General features: G+C 42.3%; 1 protein-coding gene across 2 annotated transcripts; it reads right to left on the bottom strand.

Moving 5' to 3' along the window:
- On the bottom strand, nt 1–27,843 carry UBQLN1 (ubiquilin 1). Of its 2 annotated transcripts, XM_048503521.1 has the most exons (12): nt 27,403–27,843; nt 17,201–17,352; nt 15,765–15,877; nt 8,569–8,831; nt 7,529–7,687; nt 6,291–6,537; nt 6,053–6,195; nt 3,384–3,467; nt 2,663–2,778; nt 2,214–2,382; nt 1,004–1,183; nt 1–535 (listed from the first exon to the last, which is right to left on the bottom strand). In XM_048503521.1, the coding sequence occupies exons 1-11, from the start codon at nt 27,565–27,567 to the stop codon at nt 1,028–1,030; spliced, it is 1,767 nt and encodes a 588-aa protein (XP_048359478.1). In that variant the 5' UTR covers nt 27,568–27,843; the 3' UTR covers nt 1–535; nt 1,004–1,027. The 2 variants fall into 2 exon arrangements, with proteins under 2 accessions (XP_048359478.1, XP_048359477.1); XM_048503520.1 differs by having other exon boundaries at nt 1–1,183; nt 27,403–27,842.
- Nucleotides 27,844–27,896: the final 53 nt, after the last annotated feature.

The raw sequence follows: 27,896 nt of genomic DNA, 5'->3' as shown, positions 1-27,896 counted from the left end.
TTGCTCACAAAGAAGTTTAATTCATTTATTACCTGTGCACAAGAGAAATAACTACCAATAAAAACCCAAAAGATATACAGTATTTTTACATGGTGGTTAAAAGTAATTAGAGTATCACATGACAGTGTCAGTGAAAGTATGCTTCCAATTACAAATCATAATACAAGTTAGAATCCTCAAGGGGATAAAGCCAAAGAAGCTTCAGGTAAAAGCAGTTTTGGAGCAAACAGCTCTGCTCCTTCAGTTTGCACAAAGATGAAGGTAATTTACAATCAATCCTTGTGAATATTGAGACAATGCTACAATGCAGGTTTCTGTACAGTTAAGATGTCAAGATCAGATCAACAACCTTAGTATCTTAAAAGAATTTGCCAAAGCACTTTTGCAGAGAGAGACTTGCTAAGATGCTGTAAGATTCTACAACCCTGGAGATGTCCTTCGCATTTCATTTAGACTGGTTTTAAAATGGATGTTTTTGTACTACTGCAATGAAGAAGCCGCCTGGAAAAAAGATCTGTTTTCATGTGTATATCCTCTGTAGAAATAAAAGCAAGAGTTGTGGCTAAATCAAGTGGTATAAATCTTACAGCATTTTGCTAGCAAGAAAGACATGCCAAGTCACAATAAGCAATATGTATCCACAAATCATAGTTTCAATTAGTTTTTTTTTCTTAAATTTGTATTCTACATAAATTACTATCAAAGGCTAATGTTTCAGAAGCAACTAAATTGGACAGTTGAAGGTCAGATAAAACCTGGTCATCCAACTGCAGAAACAGATTTCCTTTTTTAAAAAAATCACAATAGATGCGGGATGAAGAAGAGTTTGATGCATGCAACAACCAAGTGAAAAGGTAATGATTCCCACTGTCCGAAGAAAACTACTGCACTCCACCTTAATGCATCAGACTGGGTTTAATTAGAACAAGACAATTCCCAAGAGTCAGAGTGAAATAAAGCTGGTATTTTAAAGATTTAAGAGCTGTTATCAAAAATAAATTACATTTTTCAAGTTTCAGAAATGTTGCTATGATGGCTGGGAACCCAGTAGCCTTTCGATGGCTGCGTTGATGTCGCCTCCTGTCGCTATGAGAGCCTGCAAGTTGGCTTCTCGGTTCAGAAAGCCCATGGCGCTGAGCTGCTCCAGTTGTTGCTGGAAGCGGACTTCTGGGTTTTGTAGTTGCTAAAAACAACAAAGTGTATTTCACATTATTCTGTATATACACATACAGCAAGTTTTATACACAAATGACCAGTGGCCCCACCCCAGAACTTTTCACTCTTTATCTTTCTGCAAAGATTTGCTTCTACTTCTCAAAGCAGCCAAATAAAGGGCTAAAGTTGTTACTTTAAAACTGACATGAACCAGATTAGAAAAGAGTTGAACTCCAAAGGTTTCCAACCTAGTCTTGAGACAACGAAAACCAGCAGTGAGATTTTATTACTTGCACTGTTTTTGAAAACATGACTTTAGTTGCCAGACTTCAGCTATGTCTGTCGGCATGAGAAACTAAATAATATATCCTTTCCCTCTTTTAGCACTGAGTTACCAATGGGGAAACCAGAATAAAAGAACACACAAAGTGCATCCCACTCTCAGAAAGCCATTGTGGTGCAGGTGTTAAGAATGTCAGATTAGGATCTGGAAGATTCAGGTAGGAATCCCCACTCTGCCATGGAAGTTTGTTGGGTGACCTTGTTTATGCTCATTCATTTCAGTGGGGTAGACTGGAGTAACTCTCCTTAGGATTGCACTGTAACTCATAAGTAGAATCTTAAGCAAGCCTGTGGCTCGATAGTTGAGCACAGACTTTATGCAAAGAAGGGCCAAGAATCAGTCCCAGCAACCTCCCACGAGGGAAAGCAGGTAGCAGACATTGGGGAAGATCTTTTTCTTGCAGAAAACCATGGAGAGCTGCTGCCAGTTGGAGTAGATAATACTGAGTTACATGGATCAATAGTCTGATTCAGTTTAAGGGAGATACACATGTCCCTCTGAATGAAAAACTTATTCGGAAACTATGGTTACAACACCCTAGAAGTAAAATTGCCACTTTCCAGTGGCATTTACCATCCAGCCCATTAAGAGATAAAGTATTAAAAGCATGCATTTCCAGCTACTTATTTTAATCTCTTGTTTCCGCGAGACACCATAAATAGCAAATTGCCAAAAATACCTGAAGCATTAAAAACCTAATTTCCTCACTATTTACCTGAGCATTTGCTCCAGCAAGTGCCTGCAACATCTGTTGGACAAACTGATGGTGTCCAGTTTCAGCAGTTCCTGATGCTGGACTTGCATTTTCACTGGGGATGGAAGTGGGTGCTGTTGTGCCAGGAGGAATGCCAGTGCTCCCTAATCCAGCTATACCAGCATTAAATCTGCATGGGAGAGAAGAAACATTCAGGTGGCTTTTATTTGTCAATGATCACCTAGCAACCAACTAGGAAGCTTGTACTGCAAACAAACACAAATGGAAATGACTACAAGCAGCATCCAAACATCAAATTCTTCAGTAATTTAAGTATTTGTAAAGCATCTCCTCCCAAAATCCAGTCACGAATTTAGAACTCAAACTCTTGGAATTAGACCAGCTTAGTATATTAACATAGTGTGGCTGAACATACACCAAAAATAACACCACATTTGGGCAACACTTACCCAGGGATAAGTCCTGGTGCCTCTGTTGCTAGTGTTTGCAAACCCTGCTGAATTTGAAGCAAAGCCTGCATAGCTCTAGGATTTGACATGGCAGATAGTGTATCAGGGTTCTGCATCTATTAAGAAAAAACACAGTCAGTATGTATGCAGACAGGTTTGTATGATTCTTTTCAAGCTACAGACTTTGCTTCCTCTTATGGGCTGCCCCCCCCCCCCCCCTTTACAACACTTGAAATCCAGCTATATAAGGAAGGGACAAGAATGTGAAGAAGTTTTGCCAATTCTGAAACTGCTGTGGCATTTCTGAGTTCAGAGGTTTAATGATGTAATGCTATTTTGCTTTATAAAGACATTCTTACATTTTGGCACACATTTATGTTATTTAATGCCAAGTCATGGGAGTGGACAATTGATGTGCCTGGTAAACTCTTACTTATTGAAATAATAAACCTAGGGCAATGGACCAGAACACAGAAAGGAACAGAGTGAACTCTCACACAAAAAGTCTGCTTGGTTATGTAAGCACACAGGTGACATACAACACTGAAGAGCACTCAAATGCTCTTGATGGTTGCATGATAAATACATATGTCTGGAGCAGGAACTTTCAGTAAAGTGAACCAGCCCTCTTTTGATTAAAGGCAAGGGAGTTTAATGGTCTATTTGAAACAATTTTTTGCCACAGTAATATATTCATGGCTTGCCTCATTTTTCAACTCACTTGTTGAAGGAAAGTTGGAATTTGTTGTCTCATCTGCTCTTGAAGTTGAGGATTTCCAGCAAATAAAGGGTTATTCAGCATCATCTGTGAAATAAAATACTTACTCAGATGTCTGATGTATCAGTATAACTCCACAGAATAGAAATGCCACTTAGACCATGCTTACTACCATAGTTAAAATATATATGTGCCCAAATCATCAATGTTTCTCTATGTCTAGCACCTAGTTATGAAAATCTAAAACTGGCTGCAATTAGGTTTTGCTCAGATAACATTTAGAAATATTCCAAACTATTCCTTTTTCTGCCATTTCCTGAAACGTCTTTGTTCTAGAATGCTCCATTTGGATCCTAGTGCCTTGGGGAACAGAACCAGGACCCAGGTAGGAACCAGGACCTAAGTGGAGTATTCTAGAATTCCTGTGCAGGAAATGGCTGATGAATTCTCAAATCTGGTGTCATCTTTATCCTGAAAAAGGTATACCTGAAAAAGGTATACCAAAAAACAGATGTGGGTAAACATTGAAGGATGGAAAGTAAAATTGCTGCTGATGTTTAAAACACTGGGCATGGTGATCAGTGTTACAGTTGCTACAGCTACAGACAGGCTCTGCTGAGAAACCAAGCATCCAAATTCCTCCTGCTCCTCATAAGCAATCCTCTTTGCATAGGTGCTTAAGGAGGGATGAAGTTCTACTATCACCTCTCTTTCTAAGCATTCTATGTGAAGAGATGATGGTCTTTTTTTCTCCACCATCTGGGACTTGCAGTGTGCTTGTGTGGATTCTCTCCTCAAGGTCCAGATGACATGTAAGAAATGAAAGGACCAGCCCAGCACACCCTAGAGCCCTCTCTTCATCTGAGACTGGAAGAAGAGATATAATCACATAGGCAAGATGTTGCTGTTGGCAAGGCAGACAGGCCTACCCTTTTTTATCTCAGCTCTCCCCCAAGCCAGATTCCATAGATTGCCACACTTTCTCCGCTGATCTTTATTTCTTTCACATCACATCCAACTGGATCATTTCCTCCCTTCTCATTAACCACCTCAATTTCCTTTTCTACTCATCCTAACAGCTCCAACCAAGTCCACTGTTGTGGGTCTGCCTGCCAAAGCTTCCTCAGATGTGGAAGAGATGAAGGAAGCTGGTCCCAGCCCTTGGGTGCTGCAGGAAGACCCACTGGACAAGGCAGAGACTCCATCAGATGAAGATGGAGAGCCTCAGGACAGTCAGAATACTGCACCCTCAGTCTTGCAGCAGGGGATCTGAGGCTGGAGTGCTGCAGCCACCATCCTCACCCTTAGGGCCCCCAGAGCCTTTGGAACACCAGAGAAAGTGTGCCCTGAGGGAGACACAGGAGTTCACCACAACACACAGTTGGCATCCTAGCACAGTCAACCTCAGCCTGTGAGCTTGAGTCACCATAGGATCAGAGCTGACAGCCATACAGAATGCCCACCCATTGAGGAGCAGCACTTGTTTCTGACCACAGTTGTCCTGATAAAAGCTTGAAAAGGGTGAACCAACATGGAAGCAACTTGTCCACAAACTTTGTGCATGTGCTGGTGTCCTATGCCTTAGCCTGCAGTGTCTTTGACCTTGAACAAGACTTGGACTCTGCTTACTTGATTCCACCTTGATTTTAAGCCATGACCTAGCTTGTGCTCTTTCGATTTGCCTCTTGGCATATTGACCCTGGATTGTGTTTGAACTATGCCTGTTATCTCTTGTCCCACATGACTGCATGAACCAGGAAATCCATCTTCCTCTCTCCCATTATTCTATGTGCCCATCCCACAGCCACAGAACACTTCTCCCCTCATCCCAAAATTCAGGTCTGCTTTGATGTTGCACCTTCAGACCAGGAAGCATTCAGACACTGATCTGAATTGGAGGCAGGCAGTTTTCATTCAGTAATGCGGGAGATTCTGCCAGAAGATTTCCTGACTGTCACTTCTTCCAACCTGACATTCTTACCCTACAACCAAAACAAGAATAGTGAAGGAGGCAGTGCAAAGAGCGGGATAAAAGGTCCCTACTCCAGCCAACATACAAGTACCTGTAGGGCTAAGAGAGAGAGAGAGAAACTGGAACCAAGATTACCCATCTTTTACAGAATTCAGGAGAGAGTGCAAACCAGAAACATGTTAGGCTACAAAAAGAACAGAAGGGACTGAACAACAGAAAGAGCGGGCATTTACAGACAATGCTGTTCATGACACCTGAGATGTATGGCATACCAACCTGCTATGGGTTGGGAACCCAACCTGCTACACCAATCTGCTCAAAGAGCAAAAAGGCTAAGCACAATTATACCATCAATCCAACAATTAGAATGGGTAGCACATTAGGTGCATTGACCTGGATGGCCCCATATTAGCCTGATTTCATCAAATCTCAGAATGCAAACAGAGCCAGCCCTGGCTAGTATTTGGATGGGAGACCACCAAGAAAGTCCAAGGTTGATATGCAAAGAAAGGCAATTATGAACCATCTCTGAGTCTATTGCCCTGAAAACCCCATAAGTAGTCCCTGTAAGTCATCTGTGACTTGGCAGCACTTTACAGACACATACAACACATTAGGTGCCCTGGGCAAAATGCCTCACCAACTCTTGCAAGTATCAGCACTGCACTCCAGTTTAGCTGTTACACATTTAAGAACTTACCTGTGCTGCAAGATCGGGATTCTGGCTCAATGACTGCATCATGCTCCTCATGTAGGGCGCAGACAACATATTCTGCATCAGCTGGGGATTTTCAGTTATTTGCTGCAACAAGCTCTGCATTCCAGGTGTGTTAAACATACCAGCTTTAAGAGAGGAAAGACCAACTTTCAGAAACTCACGGGTGTGACACTGCTTTCCATGAGTAAACATTTCATTGTAAATAATGAAAGCAACAAACCTCCAAGACCAGGGCCCAAGTTCGGCATTGTTGAGCTCTGTCCTGTACTTCCTCCAGTGCTGCTATTTTCAACATTACTTCCTCTTCCAGTGTCTCCACTGTTGCTGCCAGTGCTTGGGGAACTCTGTGTGCCAGACTGAGGAGCCCAAGGGTTTGGTAAAGGGTCTCTATTTTCTGTGCGAGATGGCTGGCTGTCTCCACCTGAAGCTGAGTTGCTTACCAGGGAAGCAAATGGGTTGCCTCCAAACTACAAAAGAAACCCATCCATGAACAAAGTTAAGCAGTGATATTCTTATTCAAGAGCAAGTTTTGGAACAGGAACGCACTTCTGCCATACTGATCTCACTGCAAAGCTACTTTACAAGGGATGCTACCAACTGGCTCAAGAACACCACCTTATAACATTCTGCAATGACAATGACAGCCAGTGTGGTGTACTGGTTAAGAGCAGTAAACTCCGATCTGGAGAACCAGGTTTGATTTCCACACCACCACATGAAGCCTGCTGGCCGGCCTTAGGCCAGTCACAGTTCTCACAGAACTCTCTCACCACATGCAGAAGCAGGCAATAGGAAACCACCTCCAAGCAGTGCTTGCCTTGAAAACCACACCAGGAGTTGCCGTAAGTCAGTTATCCCTTGATAGAACTTACCACCAATGACAATGCAGAGATAGCATGCAAAGTCCCTACAGTGCTTGTGGAACACAGCCAGAAGCTGCCAAAAAGAATTACAAAGGAGGTCCCTCCCATTAACCCTCCTAACATAGCTGTGAGTTTATTTTCCTTCTTACCAGGGCTTGCTTAAAATGGTTCCCATTTGAATACACTGCACTACTCCTGTGACATCAGAACAAATTAAAATATAGATTTTTTTTCTTACAGCAAAATTAGATGTCATACTTGATATTGAGATGGCACCAAAAAAATCAGGCCCATGATGAGTTCTTCCTCATTAAACGTTACTATTCAGGCACTAATACCAGTGTTTCAATGCCTTTTACATTATGCCCCATACCACATCATTGGCTGAAGCTGGAAGGGGAAAAGGCACAGTACATGAGCCTAAATGTTATGCAAGGAGAGGAGAGAACACAGTGTCGCTGTTTGGGCAGCGGTCATGCATCAAATGGAGAGCTTGGTTTTAGTCTTACAAAATGGGAAATATTATACACGTGGTACCAAAGACCTTTCCTCAAGTACAACAGTTCGCCTCATCTTTCAATTTTTGCATTCTCACCTGCTCTTGTGCTGCATTCAGCATTGGCTCCTGAATATCGGTGTACATGCGTCGCAGAGCATTATAACCACCAGGTATACTTTCAAGGTTGCTCAAGGCACGGTCCTGGTTTCTCATCATTTCTTGCATCATTGCAGGATTTCTAGCAAGTTCTAAAGTCTAAACAGGAAAATTCACATGTGACATAAATGTTCAAAGGTACAAGACAAGGATCCAAGGAACTAAATTAGGGGTGCTCAGGAACTTGCAAAAAAAATCCCCAGTGCTCATTTTCTTTTTGTGCCCCCACCTATAAGGATTAGTTCCTTAAGAAAAGCCAGGAAGCATAGGGGCTAGGGGACTTGCTATTTGAGAAGGCCAAACCCCAAAGCCTTCTTGAATGAATGGGGAAAGTTGCATACTAGAGAAATCAAATATCTACTATTCCCAACACTCTATCTAGTCACTTTAATGCAGTGAAGATTTTTGTGCTGTTGCCAAATCAACTTTTTAAAAAAATCTGCAGAGCTAACCAGCTCTCCAATGACCAATCAGAAGCCCTGCAAGTCAAAAGCCCCAACTAGCTCTGACAATTTTCTAAAACCACTTGGCAGGTGCCAGGGTACCTATAGGCATCACTTTGAGAATCTCTGGCTGAGTGGTAGAGCTCATGCATTATTTGCAGAGTCCTAGGTTTTAAGCCTTTCCCCTAATGCTTCCAGTTAAAAGGCTTCCAGGTAACAAAGTCTGGGAAGACTAATGCCTGAGACCCTTGACAGCCGCTACCTGTTGCCGGAGTTCAATCAATTGTACCATTAAACTGACTCAGCACCTGCCAGTTTCACATGTTCACATACGCAAGTGATAGGAAGGAAACGACCAGGATAAAGAGTTGCCCAGTTTTTTAAATAGTTTTTTTCCACCACTATACATTGTTAAAAAACATTCTTAAGGAATGTTGCCACAATAAATTAAATGTGTTTATAGTATAGATCAGTTTGCATACATATTTGATAGAAACTACAATTCAATACCAAGTTCACAAACCAAACTTAACATACCTGTCTCATTATATCTGGGTTATTAAGCATATGACTGATCTCAGGATTGCGCTGTATCAACTGTTGCATTTGAGGATTAGCCATAATTAACTGTCTCATTAGATCTGGATTTGAAAGCATGCTTTGGACAAAGGGATTCTCCATTATCTGAACCATCATCTCTGGATTGGACATTAGTTGTCGCTGCATCTGACTCTGTAGTACTGAGAAGTTTGAAGTATTCAGTCCCAGGCTACTCAGGCTTGCAAGTCCTCCAATACCACCTGGAAGGAACAAAACAGAACATGATAAATCATTATTTATTATATGTCCCTAACACTTAAAACCTATTTGCCAATTTTCTTAGTTAAAGAGTTCACTATGTCATTTAAATTTCCTGATGTCATGAATTAGCTGGAATGCTCTCCTAGCTGTGCCGTTTTTCCTTATCACATGGACATAACCAATGCTTTACAGTACACAGCAGTAAATTTATCACAGATAGAGGAATTGGATCCTATTGGACAGCAAATGGAACAAGGACACAAAAGCAACGGTTGCTGATTCCCATCTTCGTACTGCCCAGAAAAGCTCCTTTCATGGGTAAGGAGCCTTGCGAACAACATGGTGTGCAGTGCAGGGGACTGCACTAGAAGAAAACCCTCCCCTCAGGTGACTGCTTCTGCAAATCATGCAAAATGGGGCCAGGTTCAGCCAATCCCCTTTTTGGACACCACAGCTCACTCGGCATTCCACACTGCTCTTCAGGGTTGCCATGAGAACAGAGGAGGCAGAAAACAGAACATTGGACTTACTGTGAAGGTTCCTTCTTTTTAGGGAAGAGGAGGATACTGATATGCTTAGGTTCCTCTTTTCATGATATCTGAAGGCAGGAAATTGATTATACTTTCTGTCTCAGGAGGAGACACATCACCCTGTCTGGAGATTTCTGAAGCTAATAAAATTCCATAACGTGTGCCAAATAAGCAAAAGAGACAAACAAGGCCTACAGAAACTCTACAAAATGAACCATTACAGTTAAAGACCCACTGGTAGAACAGAGGGGAAAAATTAACACTGAGATCGACAGTCAGTCACCCTTTAGGAAAGTGTAAAAAGAGACCTTTCTGCTAGGGCCGTGGTGGCGAACCTATGGCACTCCAGATGTTCATGGACTACAATTCCCATCAGCCCCTGCCAGCATGGCCAATTGTAGTCCATGAACATCTGGAGTGCCATAGGTTCACCATCACTGTGCTAGGGTGTTCCAGAGTGTCTTCCTCAGCCTTGAGAAGAAAGAACCTAGTAAGCCAATGTTCTGTTTTCTCTCTAAGGTGAGGAAGATACTCTGATATCACTGGGATGTTACAAAGCTCTTCTGATTCAGGGAGGAGGAAGTGCTTGCCAGTCACAGAGAAAACAATCAGAATACACCACTTACTGAAGAATTCTCTGCCCAAATGCTGTCTCAGCCATGGCAACAGAATTCGTTTTGCAGTGCCTGATAAATGTTGACACTGAGGCCCGGGTAGCAGCCTTTCAGTCTGCAGTTGATGCATTTGGGTCAAATGTTGCTGTCATGAAAGAATTTCTTGTTGAATGTGCTATAATTCCCTCTGAAGCTCAAAGGCCCTGGGATATGCCAAAGAAATACAGTATGGCTATAAACATTCCTAGTAGACTGACTTCAAGATTGTATCATAATGTCCACTATTTCCTGGGAGAAACCTAGTTGGTTAGGCCCCAGTGTTCAATGTTCAGATTCAGCCAGGCAGGGTCCAGATGGTACACTGGCTCTTGCCTAGTAAGCACTGATGAATCGGTAGGTGCCAAGGAGAAACTGATGCCAGGCTCACCAGTTCGGAAAACCAAGTTCTCCTGGGCCAATGTGGGCAACTACGATGATCTGGGCCTTTTCTTCCTTGACCTTCCTCAGGAACCTCCCCTACAAAGGAGTAGGAAGGCATGCAGCAATCTTGGAGGCCATTTTGGCAAAAGGCATCATACCCCTCTGCTTGATTTTCCAGATTCCTGGAAAAGTATCTGGGAACTTCGGTGTTCTTTGCTATGGTGAACATATCCAGAACAGGTATACCAAGGCCCTGTTACTGTTTGGAAGGTCTCTGGGCTGAGGGTCCATGCCCCTGGGTCCAGTTGACTGGCTAAGCCAGTCTGCTATTGTGTTATTCACCCCTTTTATGTGAACCACCAGCAGACTTGCCAGATTTCTTTTGGACCAGCATAGAAGCAGGAAAGTCTTTTAATGAAGAGTTATTGCCCAGGTGCCCTCCTGAACATTTAGGTGGGCCTTGGCCCTTGTGCTGTCAGTTCTTATTAATACATGTTGGCCCTGGACTATCTCTTGAAAGGCTAGGAGACCCTTCCTGATAGCCCTTAACTCCAACCAGATTATGCTGAAGGAGCTCTCCTTTGTTGACCAACATCCCTGTGCGACTTGACTTTTACAGTGAGCTCCCCAGCTGCCTTTGCTGACATCTGTGGTTACTGGGACCTAGTTCATTTGCAGAAAATCCTTTCCCCTGGATAAGTGGGCAGGGACAGACCACCAGCTGAGGTACCTCTGCAGGTATACTGGTAAAGTGAACTTCCAATGTTTTTTTCTGGCAGATGTCCCACTGGAACAGCAGAAGCTCCCACTGAAGGTATCTGGCTTTCCTCTTTTCTGTCTTCACCATGACCTAGATGTACAATATCCTGTGTGGGGGTCAGGTGGCCCTTTTCTCAACTTATTACGAAGCCATGGGCCTGTAGTATTATCAGTGTGAACTGAGAATCCCTCAGCAGCATCTCTTCTGACAACGTCCTGATCAGCACATCATCTCAGTAAGAGTTCCTGTTTATCCCCCAAATTCTGAGTAACACAATGAAAGTGATCAGGACCTTGGAAAAAAACCCCAGAGGCTGAAGAAAGTCCAAAGGGCAAAACCCTCTGCTGGTACTGCTTTTCCCTAGACAAAAATGCAGGAAGTCTCCCTTCTGAATTGTTTGCAGCAAGGAGCACAGAGACTCCATATGGAACTTCCTTTTTTTCACCCACAAATTGAGGCATTTCAAGTTCAGAATTACTCGCCAATTCTCCAATTTCTTGGGGACCAGGAAAAGGGGTATGTGCACTGAAATTTCTGTGCCTCTGGAACTTTAAGGCACCAATCTCTAGGGGGTGCTGTTGAGTTTCCAAAAAGGGGCAGAGTTTGTGTGAAAACAGTAGAGATGTGAAGCTGAGGAAAGAGGGCGGGGATGAAACAAACTCTATTTTGTAACCCTGTAGAATCACATTCAAGACCTACACATCCGTGATGAACTTGTTCCACGCTCTAATGAAGTTCAGGAGTCAAGCAGAATTTGACTTTGGAGTCTGGGGCCTCTCCTGATGGTGCTGATTGTACAGTCTATTTTGGCCTCTGGAAAAAAAAATTTAACGATTCCTCCTAACAAACACATTGGAGGCTTGCGCAAAATTGAATGGAGTCTAGGGGGGCATCCACTGCAAACTGAGAAGTTCTCTGTATCTTCAGGAGTGATCTATGAAAATGACCAGGTCAGCCTCAAAGTAGATTACCAGTCCAGACATGGTGAAGAGCCAGAATGGTGTAGTGGTTAAGAGCTGGTGGACTCTAATCTGGAGAACTGAGTTTGATTCCCTACTCTTCCACATGAGCTGCACAAATCTGGTGAATCAGATATTTCCCTGCTACTTCACATGAAGCCTGCTTGGTGAGCTTGGGCTAGTCATAGTTCTTCAGAACTCTCTCAGACCCACCTACCTCACAAGGTATCTGCTGTGGAAGAAGGGAAAATGAGTTTGTAAGCCACCTTGAGACACCTTACAGGAGAGAAAAATGGGGTACAAATCCAAACTCTTCTTCTAACTCTTCTTCAAACTTCTACGGCTTCGGTGAAGTTGAAAACCACAGCCAAGGTTCTGATCCCGAGCATGGAAACTTCATGAGATTTTTAAGGAGTAATGTGCTATATTAAAATGCTATCGCCATTCTTAGTGAGTATAGCACCTAAGTGCACAGGCACCACTGGGGAGATCCTCCATAGTTCGCTGGGAAAAGTGTAGAAGCATTTTGCCACCAATGGTAGACCACTGCTTCCACTAAGGGAAGACCACTCACCATTGAGAACTTTATCCAACACCTTAGGGAAGGGGTATCTGTCAATGGGTTTTATAGGCTGTTTGAAGCCTCTGCTGCACAGCTTTAAGGTGGTGGGACTTCTTATCTGCCTTCTCATCCTGATAATTCAGTGTAGTCATATAAAGCAGTGGGGTTCCGGTTCCGGCTCCACCTCTGAAGCAGCTGCTTGGAAAACTGCTCCGATAAGGCCTGTTAAATCTTCTTTTATCTTGATCACTTACAATAATTTACAATCCATACAATCCCCCAACTTATGCAAGTAACATTCCAGCTGCCTTTAGAGCATTCTCCAGACATAATTTACTATGGGGAGTAAAAAACGAACTAGAGAGAATTCAGTGTAGTGGTCTGAATGGAGAGAAGAAACCTTCTCCTCTTCTTTGGCCTCTCTATTGTCCTCAGGGCATGTGTTTCCTTTTGCAGCCCTTCCCCAGCAAAGCAGGCTCTCCTGGGGTCCCCCTGGTATTGAAGGCTTGCTAAGTTTGGGGGGTGGGGAGCTGGGCCTAGTTGCCTGTTCCTCTTGTTTCCTGCTGCCACAGTGTAAGGGATGTTGCACAATGACTTGCAATGGGGTCAGCTGGCTTTTCTGAAAGCTGTTTAGAAAGTTGTGACTGGAAAGGCATTGAATAGTGTCCTCAATTTCCTGACTACTTGATCTCAAGAGGACAACCTTACGAGGAGGTCATCAGGATACAGATGGATATGAATTCCTTTGAGATGTATGCTTGCAACTAGTGAGATGGTTAGCTTTATAGACATCTGGGAAACCAACCCAAACGGTATGGCTCTGATCTGGAAGTGTTTTTGAACAAAAGTGATTTTCAGGAACTGTCTAGTCCAGGTTGTTATGGACATGTGATGATATGCCTTGGTCCAATCTATAGAGGCCAGGAAGTCCTCTGGTTTCAAGGCTTCCACAGTGATCTTCAGGGTCTCCATCTTGAACTTCCTTTACCTCACAAACCTGTTCAGAAATCTGAGATCCAGGATAGCATTCCAGTCCCTGTTCTTTTTGGAAACGGAGAAAAAATTAGAACAGATGACTAAGAACCTTTGAGACTATGGTAGAGGATCAACAGCAGCGATATCTACAAGATGACTGATGGCATCCTGTGTGTGTTGTCCTTTGACATGAACAGTATTAACTTCTTGTCTTTGATATCCATTAAGATGTCATCTGAGGTGTCCCTCAATAATTTTGCACCAATTAAAGGCCAACATGACACATGACTCAGAAAGAGAATCCATGTTTCAGGATATGAGCCTCAGATGTCTTCTGGCTCCTTCTGTGGAAGCCTAGGCCCTTGTTGAGAACTTAATCGTGTCCAGGCTAGAATTGAACATGAAGGCTGCTGCCCTTTCCATCCTGTGTGTATATCTGAGCAGGTGCTGAATTAAATCTGGATAACCTTGAGAAAAAATTCAAAGCCACATGTGTGAGACTCAGAGAAGTGACAGCAGAAGCTTTAATGGAAAAGGCATTGGCCTCATGGCCTCTGCAGACAAGTGAGTTGCTTTTTTGATTGCTGGCTATCTTTAAAAGTACTCCCTACTTTGGAAGAGCTACCCCAGATGCTAAGCTAGCCACAGGAGCATCCATCACCAGAACCTTCAGTAAACTGCTAACCCTCGGAGAAAAGGAATAATTCTTTTAGTCTATCCAGAATGTACACAGTTAACAGTGGGATCTATCAATTTCTCTTTAATCTCAGCTTTAAAGGAGGAGTAGAGTTCTCTAACCCTAGAGAATACCTCAAAGGCCCCTTTATTACCATCATCTTAATGCTTATCCTTGTAGATCTCCACCTTTGGGGCAGAAAACTGCAGGATTTTAATGCTCTCAGAAGCCAAGAAAGCTCCTCATGAGAAAAAAAAGCAGCGTTTTGACTTGCTCTGTTGAGGGACAGCTGATCAGACAGCTGGAGTTCCTCTATCTAAATTGGCATCATAATCCTCAGACACTAAGGAAGAATTCCTCTCTTCAGACCTGTAGTCTTGAATTTGAATAATTGCTCCTAATGGGGAGAGAGCTTCTACAAGTTATGAGCCTTTTTCTGTGTCAAAAAGCCCTGAAGTAGCTAGTTTGTTTTGCAGGTGATTGGTCAGAGAGGGGGGTAGTTAAAATGGATGAGAAGCCTCACTGAGTACCTAGCTTGTTGGCAGTAAAGTGTAGACAACTGGGGAAAGCAAATCATCATATAAACATAGTCTGTCTAGTAAATGTTGTGATGGGGCAATACCCCATGGGTAAGTAATTACCCGATCCTTAAACAGGGGACTCCGTTCATGTTTAGCTGCCTGGAGACAAATTGCTCTAGCCAGTCCTGAAAGTCCAGCTGAACTACCAAGGGCTCTCCCTGTCTCCCTACACAGTGAGAAGCTATTATCTCCCTTCAATTGGAGAGCTGCTGAAGGCTGAATTGAGCAGTCCTGATGGGCAGATACAGTCTGCCCTGGTTGGTTGGTAGAGGGCACAATTTAGGCACCAAAAAGCAAGCAGTTAAGCTTTAGGTTGGAACAAGCAGGTTTTTCTGCTGCTATATGCATTTGACACTGTATTCAGGAAATTGGAAAGGGAGCTGTTACAGATACAACTGAATGTTTTGAATTCTAACCGGAAAACCACAATTAGTGTTAACTGCAGGTTTAGAAGCTCAGTTTAACATCTACCAACAGCCTGTTTTCAAACATTATGATAAACTGGAGTTTAATCAAACTTTGGTACATAAGCTATAGCTTGTCATAACATCTGAATGAAGCTTGTGTGGTGCTTTCCCTAAATTCCAACAGAATTTGCTGCAAGCAGAAACTATATAAGTTTGTATAGTCAAGACAAATCTACATTTCCCCTCACAGCTACAAACTAACACCTCAAGGGAAATAAAGATTTTGCAATATATAGATGAACTCAAACTATGAGAAGTCCAATTACGGTAAGACAAGTACACTTCAAACATAATTCATATGCTTAAAAATTGGAGCTATAGCTATAAAAGCAATTTTCCCATTCCCAGAGATGGCTTCCCACAACCAAGCCAAGCCATTAAGCCTTACCCAAGCCAAAAGGACTGCTGGTTGTTGAACTTGTAGAGGTACTACTGGTGGATGTTGATGTTATAGCAGTACTTCCTGCAGTATTTGTTTGCTGAGCTGAATTATCATGTGATCTGTGAAAAAAGTTAACACAGAAGCATGTTACAATTCACTGAAAAACTGTTTAAACCTAACATTTAGTTATGGACATTTAGAAGAAGCTCATTTTTCCAATGCACATATCATGTTTTACCTATTCTAAAAGATTCTTCAAAAACTAAATTATTTGCATTTTGATACACTGGTTTAGTTTTTTATATAAAACACATGTGTCCCCTCAGTAAAATTCCCAGAATATATCCCACAAGATGGGCAAAAATGGAGGCCTGTCCAGATGGCAAAGATCAACAGAACTCTGGAACATGCTCAACAAGCAGAGATGTATTAGAAAATATGGCATAGTCTTTTTGTGCCATATCAATTACCATTCCAGTTAAAATTTGGGCCACCTAATGTTTCATGGCATAGGCTGTATTACCAGCTGTGATTTGATAACCAAGAGTCACTATAGATAAGAACTACAGATATTGTCCACAAAATAAAAAAGGAATCCAGTGGCACCTTGAAATTTGTTGCAGTGGCACCTTGTGAGTCAGTGCACACAACTGTCCACTGTACCCTCTGTTTTTGTTTGGCAGTTCTTTACACAGCAAATTATCCTGTCCATAAAATGAAAGATTATAGAACAAGGATTACAATTCTAGCACTGCTAGGCTGCCCGCCAAGCAGGAGAGAATAGCAAAGCATCAATGATGTTTGTCAGAAATAAAGAACTAGAAGATAAATGTTGCAGCGCTCATGTAATCATCTGTACTATTGCCCAAACCAATTGAAAAGTCATTTGTTACCCAACACAAAATGAGACCTCTTGCTTGGCGTGGCCATTACCTTTCAATACAATCCGATTTGGTTACATAGAAGAAATTTAACACTTCATATTTTAAGACCTTAATGATGACATCAACATGACACAAGAAATTTACAGTCATTTCAATAACTTAAAAGCATCTCCACCACAGAAGTGACTGTGAATGGACAGCACATACTACTTGCTTCCAAAATGTTAAGTTATAACTGCTGGAATTAGCACAACATGGCACAACAGCAAGAGAAGATTTAAGCAGCTTTCTTGTAAACCTGCTCAGAAAATTTTCCAGAAGGATTTTTTGCTCCTGGGGCTCTGCTTTTTAATGCAGAATTAGCAGAACTTCAAAGCTTTTAAAAGACAATGGAATATATAAGCACATGTAAGAACACGTGAAGTACAGACAATCTTGATGTTAGCAGATTCAGCAGTTTAAACAGGGAACAAAAGCTCCATTTTGAAGCAATTCATCCTATCAAGATTCATTACAGACACAAATAATTAAAGTAAGACATCCCACTTGCCCATTTACCTGTTTTGTGTTTTGATGACAAGGTGAACAGTAAGTCCATCATGGATCCCGTGCTGAGTTAAAGTGTCTTGATCTTTTAAGATTTTCCCAGCAAATATCAACACAAGTTGGTCTGTGTGAGCCTTAAAACGCTTGGAGATTTCTTCCTTGAACTGAAAAAAAAGTATAGTTTATTTATCCAGTTAAATAATCTACAACATTTTCTCAGAGTTACTAACTTGCATATTTTAAAACCACCAGCTCTTTTTTGGCCTGGGGCCCACATATCAAAGGCCTCTGTTGGAATATTGCTGTGTTGCAGCTTTATAACTCCCAGTAAAGGCTATTTGTTTAAGCCTCCTTTGTTCAGTGTACACTCTCCAGAAGCTCAGGTTGCTTGTACACTGGTTCTTCTGATGTAGTTCAACATATTTTAACTCTTTGTAAATGTTCAAGCCATTTTATATTCTAGTACATGCAGTTTTAATATATTCATTGTTATCTGCTTGTGGTCCTGCATGATCAATGTTAGGATGGGTTTATAAATATTTTAGATCACTACAAAAGCACAACAGAGTCTAAAATTACATATTATGGTCCCATTAATTTCAACAGAAGAGCTAAGCGCATGTATAACCTTTTCCCATTAAAACCAATAGGGTTGAACAGTACTTTAACTTTGACTAGACTGTGCACTATACAACATACACCTTAAAAGCACCTATTAAAACATCCCTTTTCTTCAGATAATAATAGTGACACTGAGGCATTATTTCAATTTTTTTCACATATACAAGCTTCATCATACTACAGCAAGCCATTCTAGTAACTTGAGATATTAAGAACAGACTGAGACATTTCAACATTTCTTGAGCATTTATGTAGCCCCATCATGTTCCTCTACATTTGTGTTAGCTTAGCCACTCCAAATCCCAGCCCAACCTTACCTATCAATCACTTTTACAGAAAAGCAAAATAATGTATGAAGAATTCCCTTTAAGTATAATGTAATTAACACAAGAGACTACCCTCACATAACAACTGGCTGCTAGCCAAGTTTTCATTCCCAGTTGCAACATATTCAGCAATGCATTTGCTAAAAAATCAAACACAAAATGAAGCCACGGTGCAAACTTAAACAGAGTTATATTGAATACATCCACAGACTTACTAACTCTACTTACAACTGCCCTGCTAGGGCTTTACTAGTGATAAAGCAACACTGTGAACAGGTCAAATACTGTTCTCAAAACTGAGGCTAAACACTACATTATAAGCCAATGGACGTAATTAATTTGTTACAAAAACTGGCTTATTCCTATGGCAGAAGTAGCTGAAGTTCCTCCACTTAAGGGAAGGGTAGAGGATCACACAAGGTGCTACAGCCTTACTTCTGTCTCTCTTGGTAACATCTGTTCTCAATATGAAAGACGAATGTTATGGTGGTAGGGGAGTAGAGCTTAATGTGCAGGGCAAAATGGAACAAGGGGTTTGGCCTAAACATCCAGCATTCGGCTCTGCACCACCTCCAAAGGTCATGTGGACTCTGGAAGTGGGGGGGGGGGAGGAGCTGAATGCTGAGTGAGGCTCAGCTGGACCTAGTGTTCAGCTCTTTGACGCCTTTGAGCCCATGTGTACTGCATGGGTCAGCTGGTAGATGAGGGGGAAAGGTGATCCCCCATCTTTTTTTTTATTTGGCAAGGCCATAGAAGTCCCAAAAAAATGTCAATAAAAATTCAGGATCCACTTTTGCATCTCCCTCACATTGTCACTATATTTTTGGTTTGGCTTTACCAGAATGCACATCCCTAGGGATTAGCAATGATCAGCCCCAACTGCTACATGCCCTGCATGGTTCATTTCCTCCAATCATATGGTATTAGAATTGTGTACTATACACAAACAAATCTGCACAATAAGTGAAAATCTGTGTTTATGGTGCAGAATTTAAGCATGTTTCCAACATACTAAACAGACTTGGCTATGCCCCCTGTACCACCAATTTATGCCAATGCAGCTTTTTAATACTGTTCTATTTGACAGCAGTGTCAGATTAACAGTAGAGAAATCCACCTTCCTGTGCCAGAAAAAATATGTGTAACACTAGATTGTATTGACTTGCATGAAGAAGCATCAAGGGAATAGTTTAACAAAATTTGGCAGAAAGAGGTAAAAATAAATGTGTTCTTGTTTTATTTAACAATCTCCTTGACACTATCTTACCATGCACCACAAAAAAATCAGAATATTAACATCTTATTAAAATATGGTATTGTGCTAAAAAACTGATCACAATTGCTTGTAGTGACTAAGTTAGATTTTAAGTACAAACTGATCTCATAAAAGCCAACTTCAAAGCCCTTCCAATAGGTTGATGCAGCTGGATTGTAGACCAACCTGTGCACATTTACTTGGATTGAGTCCTGAAGACTTCTGTGTTTCGAGTAAGCACAGAAATGTAGCCTTTGGTTGTTTCAGCATACAATCTTCCCTTGCTGACTAACACTGAGTGATTACAGCACTGTATAAATCCTCTATCAATGGAGACAGTTCATATATTCTGATAAGCCACTTCATTAGCACTTCTCCTACATTCTAGGTTGAATATTCAAGGTAACTTCCAATTAAAATGACAAAAAATATACATAAAAGCAATTGCATAAAATCTTCCATAGCAAAGCCATATAGCACACTATAAAACTAAATTGATAGAACAAGCAGAGAGCATAGATAATATGGTATGAGATGAAGGTTGTAAAAGAAAAGACAAAAAAAAAACCCACAACAGTAAAAGAGGATGGTAACAGGCAGAGCCACAACACTGTCAGCCAGTGTAGTTCTTTAAGGACTGGTAAAACATGTTCTCAATAATTAGCATATGAGGGGAATCATGGGGAGATGGCTGGCAGCCACATTAGAACTGGACTAAACAGATATTTCCATCCTGTTGCTTGTACCTAAGGCCTGGACATGGGCATGGATACAAAGAGCCCCTAGCTCTTAAGGCATAGTTCACAGCCTGAGAACCTCATGGACTTCCCTAGGGGATCCCAGCCTGTTTAGAGTACCCTTTCTTCTGTTTACACTGTAGTTTGTTAAAATTGGTATTTTTGTAAGCTGATAAAAAAATATGCACCAGCAAACCTTGATTCTACACACATTGAACTCAAATACAATTCTATGCATATAACACTACAGTAATCTAAACAATGTAATCAGCACCTGGCTAACTGGCCACCTCTGGTTTATCAAGGGAAGAGTGCAGCAAGCACAACAATCAAAGTGGTTGAAAATGCTATGCACCACACATGATACTGAAACATTCATCTTCAGACACAGATCCAGCACAATCCCATTCAGAAGAGGCTAACCCTTCCCTCCTCAATTAGCAGCATTGACAATCACCACCACAACCTTCAATTCACTTGCCCTCTCTCATCCTATTACCACCTTCAAACAGGCGGTCAATATGAAACAAATTACCCCAGGCTCAAGCCATTTAGGGTCTTACACATAAGAACCCACACTTTGAATTAAGCCCAAAAACCAATTGCAGCCAATACAGATATTTCAACATAGGGGCAATATAGCATGGAGATGCTTGTTCTATCTCCAGGCCCGGACAATAATGTGGTTGCTGCATTCTGGACCACTAAAAATTCCTAAGCAGTTGCCCTATGTGGGTAAGACCAGACAAGATGAGAAGTGACAAACCACATTCACTCAGGCAGCTTGTTAACATCCTTAAGGTTCATCAATTGTAAGTTATCAACTCTGGCACAGCTATCCTTCACTCCAATACCAACTGATCTGCGAAAGTAGCAGTGTCCAAATCTGAGTAAAGGAGAGTGATGTTACATGAAAATGCTTTGCAAATATGTTCCAGCAACCAAATGAGAGAAAAGTACAAATTCTGTCCTCCCCAAAGTCTTGGAATATGCTTTCAAGGTTGAAACAAAGTAGCATTACTCTTGTTAAAAGGCACATATGTAACATTTTAAAATTACAAGCTTTAGAAGCAATAATTATGGAGTTGACCAAACATTTCACTGGCCTTATTAAGATTTTGCAAATATAAATATATTTCAAGAGATTTTGAGAGTATAAAATCAGTGAAATTCCTGATGTCAAAAAACAACCACCACCAGATTTTGGAAAAGGGAAGATATTTAGCAGTTTCAGTAGTTTAGAATATTTGCTTTGTGTAAACAGAAATACTAGCCTTATTCTATTCTCAAATAGACACAGAAGTCTGAGACCTACAAATTTCAATGAAGCTTTATAATAGCTAGGAACCTAGACCAGAATGATTGCAAAAGTAGAACATAGTCACAGCTACATGCATACAAACGAGATGGCTGCTAAACATACATATTTATTTTTTAAAAAAGAAAAAACTATAATAGCACTCAAGCATACCAGTACTTATTTGGTCTTTTATGCACCTATACTCTGTCTCAGAAAAAGATACTAGATGGTCAGCTGAGGTGCAGCGGTCAAGAAAATTGTATGCTTCCTTATTAGAATATAGTCTCAAAAAATATGAGAATTATTCATTTGTACGTATTACCTTTGTCAAAACCATTATTTTGTGTATTATTGAGCATGGTACTTTGATACAGGAGCATTTATAGTTAATAGAATAACTATCAAATGGATGGGGGGGGGGGGGGATGTAGGGCTAAGTAGACACAAGGACCCAGGCGGAGCATTCTACAACAAAGAAGGTCCAGCATGTTGAATTCTGTGGTGGAGGAATTGTCAGGGGGATGCTATGCAGGTGATTGAGATACATTCCTGGAACCGTGCAACCGCTTAAAATAACAAATTGCTGTTGCTAGAAAGATATACGTAACCAGTCTGCTAAATGTAACCACTGCCATCTGTGCATTCTTTCCTTGATCTTTACAGCTTCATACACTTTGTAGATAACTAGGCTTCCCCTGGTTCTCCTGTCCCATGGGAACTATGTATCATCCATTATCTCGTAGGGCAGGAAGCCAGGTGGCTTTCTCTTGCTATCTGCTGCCAACCTTGGGGCACCTTAGCTCCACACACTGTTTTTCACAAACTCTTGGGAAAACAGGAAGGGGGTTCTCTATGGGGGATAAAGAGGATTGTGAGTGCCAGCTTTGTCAGAACTGGGTTTGCCATGTGTGGTGATTCAATTCCTATTCAATAAATGCTACTGATAAATACTTCAGAGTCCATTTATTGGTTTAAGGTTGCGAGACCTAACAGGAATATACAACGGTACTAACATCTTTTTCAAAGACAGACTAGAACTGGCAATAAAGTCCACTGTGAGAAAAAAATACAATGGGCTCTACAAAACTAATTCTCCCAGGGCAAGAAATATAGAAGGGACATATTCACAGGAAATAGCACCCAGCGCAAACACTGAGATTGAACCTCTCCCCAAACATACCAGCTTTGCCAAAGAGGGGCAAGAGGGTGCCTATGAGAGAGAGAGAGAGAGAGAGAGAGAGAGAGAGAGAGAGAGAGAGAGAGAGAGAGAGAGAGAGAGAGAGACACACACACGGTTTGCAAAGCTAGATCCCAGATTTGCAAAGGAGGTGAGCCAGCAGGGTGCCTGTGAAAATGGAACAAGTTCTCCCCATCTCCATAGGCACCTTCTCCCCCATCTGCAAAGCTGGATTCCGGCTTTGAAATGGTAGGAGTCACCGGGGGAAGGGGGAGCCAACAGCAAGTGGACATTACCCCCACTTTTTTTATTCTTTTCTTCCCTTCTTTTCTGACTCACTTTTGATTCTGCCACCCCTTCTTTTAATCTTCTCTATTTTTGTCCTGTTACCTCAACCTTCTATCTAGACCCCTACCCCAGTTTTCTTTCTGCCCCACTACCCCTCTCTCTGTCTGCCCACTTATTCCAGCTTTCTTTCCTCTCTCCCTACCTGAACTCTCTATTCTATATGTTTCTGCCACCATACCACAGTTTTTGTTCTCTTTTTCTGGCCACCATAGCTCTCTCTTTCTGACTCTCTTCAGTACTCATTCTCTTTCTGCTCCTACTCCTGCTCCAACTCTCTCTTTCTCCCCTCCCCCTGTCCAATTTTTGGTAGCTTGTCCGGAGTACTCTGGATGGGCACAGCCCTGCTCTCACTGCTTCATCCAGAGTCATTCTAGGTAGTAGAAGAGGAAGAGTTTGGATTTATACCTAATCTTTCCCTCCTGTAAGAAGACTCAAGGTTGCTTACAAGTTCCTTTTCCTTCCTCTTCCCACAACAGACACCTTGTGAGGTAGGTGGGGCTGAGACAGTTCTGAAGAACTGTGACACCCAAGGTCACTCAGCAGGAATGTAGGAGTGCGGAAACACATCTGGTTCACCAGATAAGCCTCTGCTACTCAGGTGGAGGAATGGTGAATCAAACCTGGTTCTCCAGATTAGAATCCACCTGTTCTTAACCACTATACCAGGGGTAGGGAACCTGCGGCTCTCCAGATGTTCAGGAACTACAATTCCCATCAGCCCCTACCAGCATGGCCAATTGGCCATGCTGGTAGGGGCTGATGGGAATTGTAGTTCCTGAACATCTGGAGAGCCGCAGGTTCCCTACCCCTGCACTATACCATGCTGGCTCTGTGGTCTGGCCTTCCCCCTCTCCACCAAACAGCCTGGAATGGGGTGGCCTATTCAGTACTTGCCTCTGATGGTTGGACCCGCTGCTGACTTACTTTATATACTCGCATAGAAGTCTACTTTTTCAGCACATTTTTTGTGCTGAAAAAAGCCCCCCTCGACTTACACGAGAGTGAACGGGTGGTGAGCAGGTGGGGGGAATGGGTGGCGAGTGAAAAAAGGCTGGGAGCTGAGGGTGTTTTTCTGCACCTGCTCCCTGCTATGTGGACACAAAGGTAGCTCCCAGGTTAGCCTTGAGCTGTTGCTTCGCTGCACTACAGGTGGCCAGTAGCTTCATTCACAGTGAACATTCAGTGAATAGGTGTAAATATTAAATATTAAATGTATATGCTACAGAATTTTTGTTCAGGCCAGGAAGCTCCATGAATGCTAGGGAGACATACTCATTGGGAAATCCGCACCATTGGAGCCCATGGTGGCAGGAATCCCCCCCCCCCCACACACACACACACAGGATGCCCTGGGGTGTAGCCACTGCCAGCACCTTTCTCGGCTCCCACCCAGTGTTTTTGGAAAGCAGGTGGGACTTCTGTCCAGCTGAGCTTGCAGACCTGCAAAAAAGACTTGCTTAAGGCAGGGGCTGCCATCACCACGCAAGCATCTTCACTGTGTAATGATAAGCTATCCGTGTTGAAGGAGAACCTGTAGGGACTTTTTAAAAGGGGGATCTTGTTGAGCATCTTCCATATGAAACTTTGAAGAGATACTGTCTGTGAGAGTTATATATTCCACTTCAGAACTTTAAAAGTTACTGTTGATACCATACTGCTTTTCTTTGAAATAAATATTTAAAAACATTTTTATTGGTATCTATTTTTATTTTTGAAATTTACGAGTAGTTGCTGCATTTCCCACCCTAGACTTATACACGAGTCAATAAGTTTTCCCAGTTTTTTGTGGTAAAATTAGGTGCCTTGACTTATATGTGGGTCAACTTATACAAGAGTATATATGGTAGTCAAGAGCTGGCTCAGGAAAAGAATAGGACAGCCCTGTGATGACCCCAGAGCTTTAAGAAGTGTTACTGGCTGAGTGAGAAGAAATCTGGAAGTTGTAGTCCCGCCAGCTCCTCTGTACATAAGAACTACAACTCCCAGAGTCCTTTACCTTTCCTGGTTTGTTATCAGGAACACACTGTTCAATTATATATACTTAATTTATACTGAACTGTTTGGTTTTTTTAACAGGTTTTATGTATAGGGCTTTTTTAAAAAATGCATTCTATGTATAGGGCTTTTTAAAAAAATGCATTCTAAAAAAAGTTCCACATGTAAGAAATTACTACACAAAATCCAGAATAACTCTAAAAATCCAGCATCTGAAGTTTGATTACATCATCTAAAATCACAGAGAACATTATGAACATCTGCAAATTTCACACCAGAGGTAGAAAATGTTATGATATCATAAACACAAGTCCAGTCCTTGACCAGAGTTCCTAATATGGATGACTAAGTTAGGGTTTTGCTGTATATGCAGCAGCCATTTTGCTGGCTCTGAAAATTTTACAGCAAACACCAAGAAGGTCTTTATTTGATGAACTGATAACTAACTGAACCCAACCTTGGCTTGTGGTCTTTCCTCCGCTAGCGTGAGTTGCAACTGCATCAGGAAAATGAATCAAACTTCGGCTGAAAGAGGACATTGCTATCTCAGCAAGACATTGTCAATGCATGCCATACAGTCAGCCAGAGCAGAATATGATGCAAGTGTGTCATGCAACATGGGCAGGGAGAGCACTGCCCATTCAGAATGATACTATTGCACCACATATCAGTATATGTGAGTACAAGTAAGCCAATGGTTTCACAGCAACGGCTGTCAGACTTGCAACTACCAAGCCTAGCAGATTACAACTCTTCACAAAGTAGGCAAAAATTGAAATTTTACTGAGACTCTATAGTGTGGGATGGGGAAAGGGTGGGAGGCTACAGATAAGCTAAGCAGCCAACCAACCTGAACTTTGCCAACATCAGTCCAAATCCAAAGAACAGGCACTGAAAAAAAAGCAAGCTTAACTCCAAAATACACTAGTGAACATCTCAGAACACATTTGATTTCTGAAAACGCCATCCTTTCTGCACAATCTGAAGACAATTCTGTCAAGAATAATGTCATTTTAAAACTATATTAAGAAAATTAGTCTGTTTAAGTTAATTTTGAAGGTATGAATGGACTCTACACCCCCATTTTTAAAGTATTAACACACTTTCAATTGTACCGGGATTCAGAAACCATTGTGTGGACTGCTTAAATCTAAGTACCATGACACCAGCTTGTAATTTAAATAAAATACATAAACATGTTTATAGCAGTCTGTTTTCACACTTGCAGTTTACAGGTATTGATCTATTTCAAGAACATAACCACCTGAAGAACTACAGAATCAAAAGCAGACCCATTTAAGAAACTCCAAAAGCTTGTTCCTTTGGTTCATAATGGGAGCAAATCATACTTGGTGCTCCAGTTTCTGAAACAGGCTCCACTCAAAGCCAGTGCCGCCATCATTAAGTTTTAAGAGGCAGAAATAGCAGTTGTAAGAATACAGGCACTGAAAACCTTGCAGAACACATCCAAGGGATATCTGACTAGCCCTTCAACTTAAAAAATCCTCAGATTTACATATGTTCCCAGCCTGGTCAAGAAATCAAAAAGCTAGGAATTCCAACACTTTCATGTCTGGGCTCTTTTACACATACAACTTCTAAAGCCTGCTGCTAATCCTCTGCTGTTTTGCAAGTTAGGTCACATTAATATGACATCTAGAATCTTGAAAATGTAGTTACTGATATCCCAGCATATCTGATATCCCAGTTGATATCCCAGCATTAAAAATGACCAGGCTTAAAAACTAGGAATTCCAATAGCTGCTTTTAGAAGAAAATATCCAAGGAGTAAGGCAGTAGTGACACATGACTTAGCAAATAATATTCCTATGTTTGAATTCAAAACACAGGCAAATGTACTTGATAGTTATGGTATGCACAGAACAATCTGTGCATCCAGTGGCAAAACCAAATTTGAGTAATATCTATTCCTAAGAACTTAATGTGCTACAGACCATTCCCAATGCAACAATTAAACAATTGAGCGTTTGTCACGTTTAAATTCCACCCTACAGACTGAAAAAGGTTTGTTACACCCCCCCCCCATTTAGATTTCGAACTCTCCCCACCTACTGAAAACCATCAGACCCTTACAACCAGAATGGCCTTCTTCTAAGCTACGATCCTGCTCATGTTTAGTCAGGAACAAATCCCATTACGTGTCATTGGTCTCAGATAGGATCGGGCCCCTGAGCCTAATCAGATTCTTGGCAAACCCACCTGAAAGAATGACGGTGACGGCGCATCCGGTTTGCAGCCGAGTCAGAGCTTTCCCAGGCCCTGGACTAGGCAAGAGCTCCGCCCGCGTCAGCAGATCGGCGGGCGGCTACACAGGTGGCCGGGGTAGTTTCTGCTCGCCGCTGAGGCCTTAGAGGAAAGATGCCGGTAGGAGCCGGTTCCCATGACTCCACCAGCCTCCGAGCGGCGGCACCGACCACGCCCCTCCCCCACTCACCTGCCGGATGCTGCTCGTCTCAGGCACCGCGAACTCCTCCTTCTCTTTGGGTGTCTTCACGGTGACTTTGATGATTCGCGGCTCAGAGGAAGAAGCCGAGGCGGCTGAGGCGGGGGTTTCGTTGGGGCTCTGGGCCCCAGGGGGGCTCTCGCCACTGTCAGACATGGCGCGCGCGGAGGGGAGAGGGAAGGAGGGCCGGCCGGCCAAAAAGGCCTCCTTGGCTCGTTAGGTCAGTGAAGCCGCGCAGTGTACGCTGGGTAACACCGACCGTTCTCCCCCACCCCCTTTACAACCTCTGCTGCGCGCGCCCCGACGAAGTAAAGCTCTACCACTCTCGGAGAGTTCAACGGAAGCAGCCCGGCTAAGGTGTGGCGCGCGGTGATGACGTAAACAATCGGGGAAGTTACTAGAAAAAGGGAGCCGTCTTGCCCGGCGTTAAAGAGAACGCTGAAAGGAAATACGCATGTGCAGGAGGCGCGTGCGCTTCCGGAACC

Source organism: Sphaerodactylus townsendi, linkage group LG07 (assembly GCF_021028975.2).
Source record: "Sphaerodactylus townsendi isolate TG3544 linkage group LG07, MPM_Stown_v2.3, whole genome shotgun sequence".
Taxonomy (NCBI): domain Eukaryota; kingdom Metazoa; phylum Chordata; class Lepidosauria; order Squamata; family Sphaerodactylidae; genus Sphaerodactylus; species Sphaerodactylus townsendi.
The sequence above is the reverse complement of the archived record's forward strand: the minus strand, read 5'-3'. Positions and strand labels throughout refer to the sequence as shown.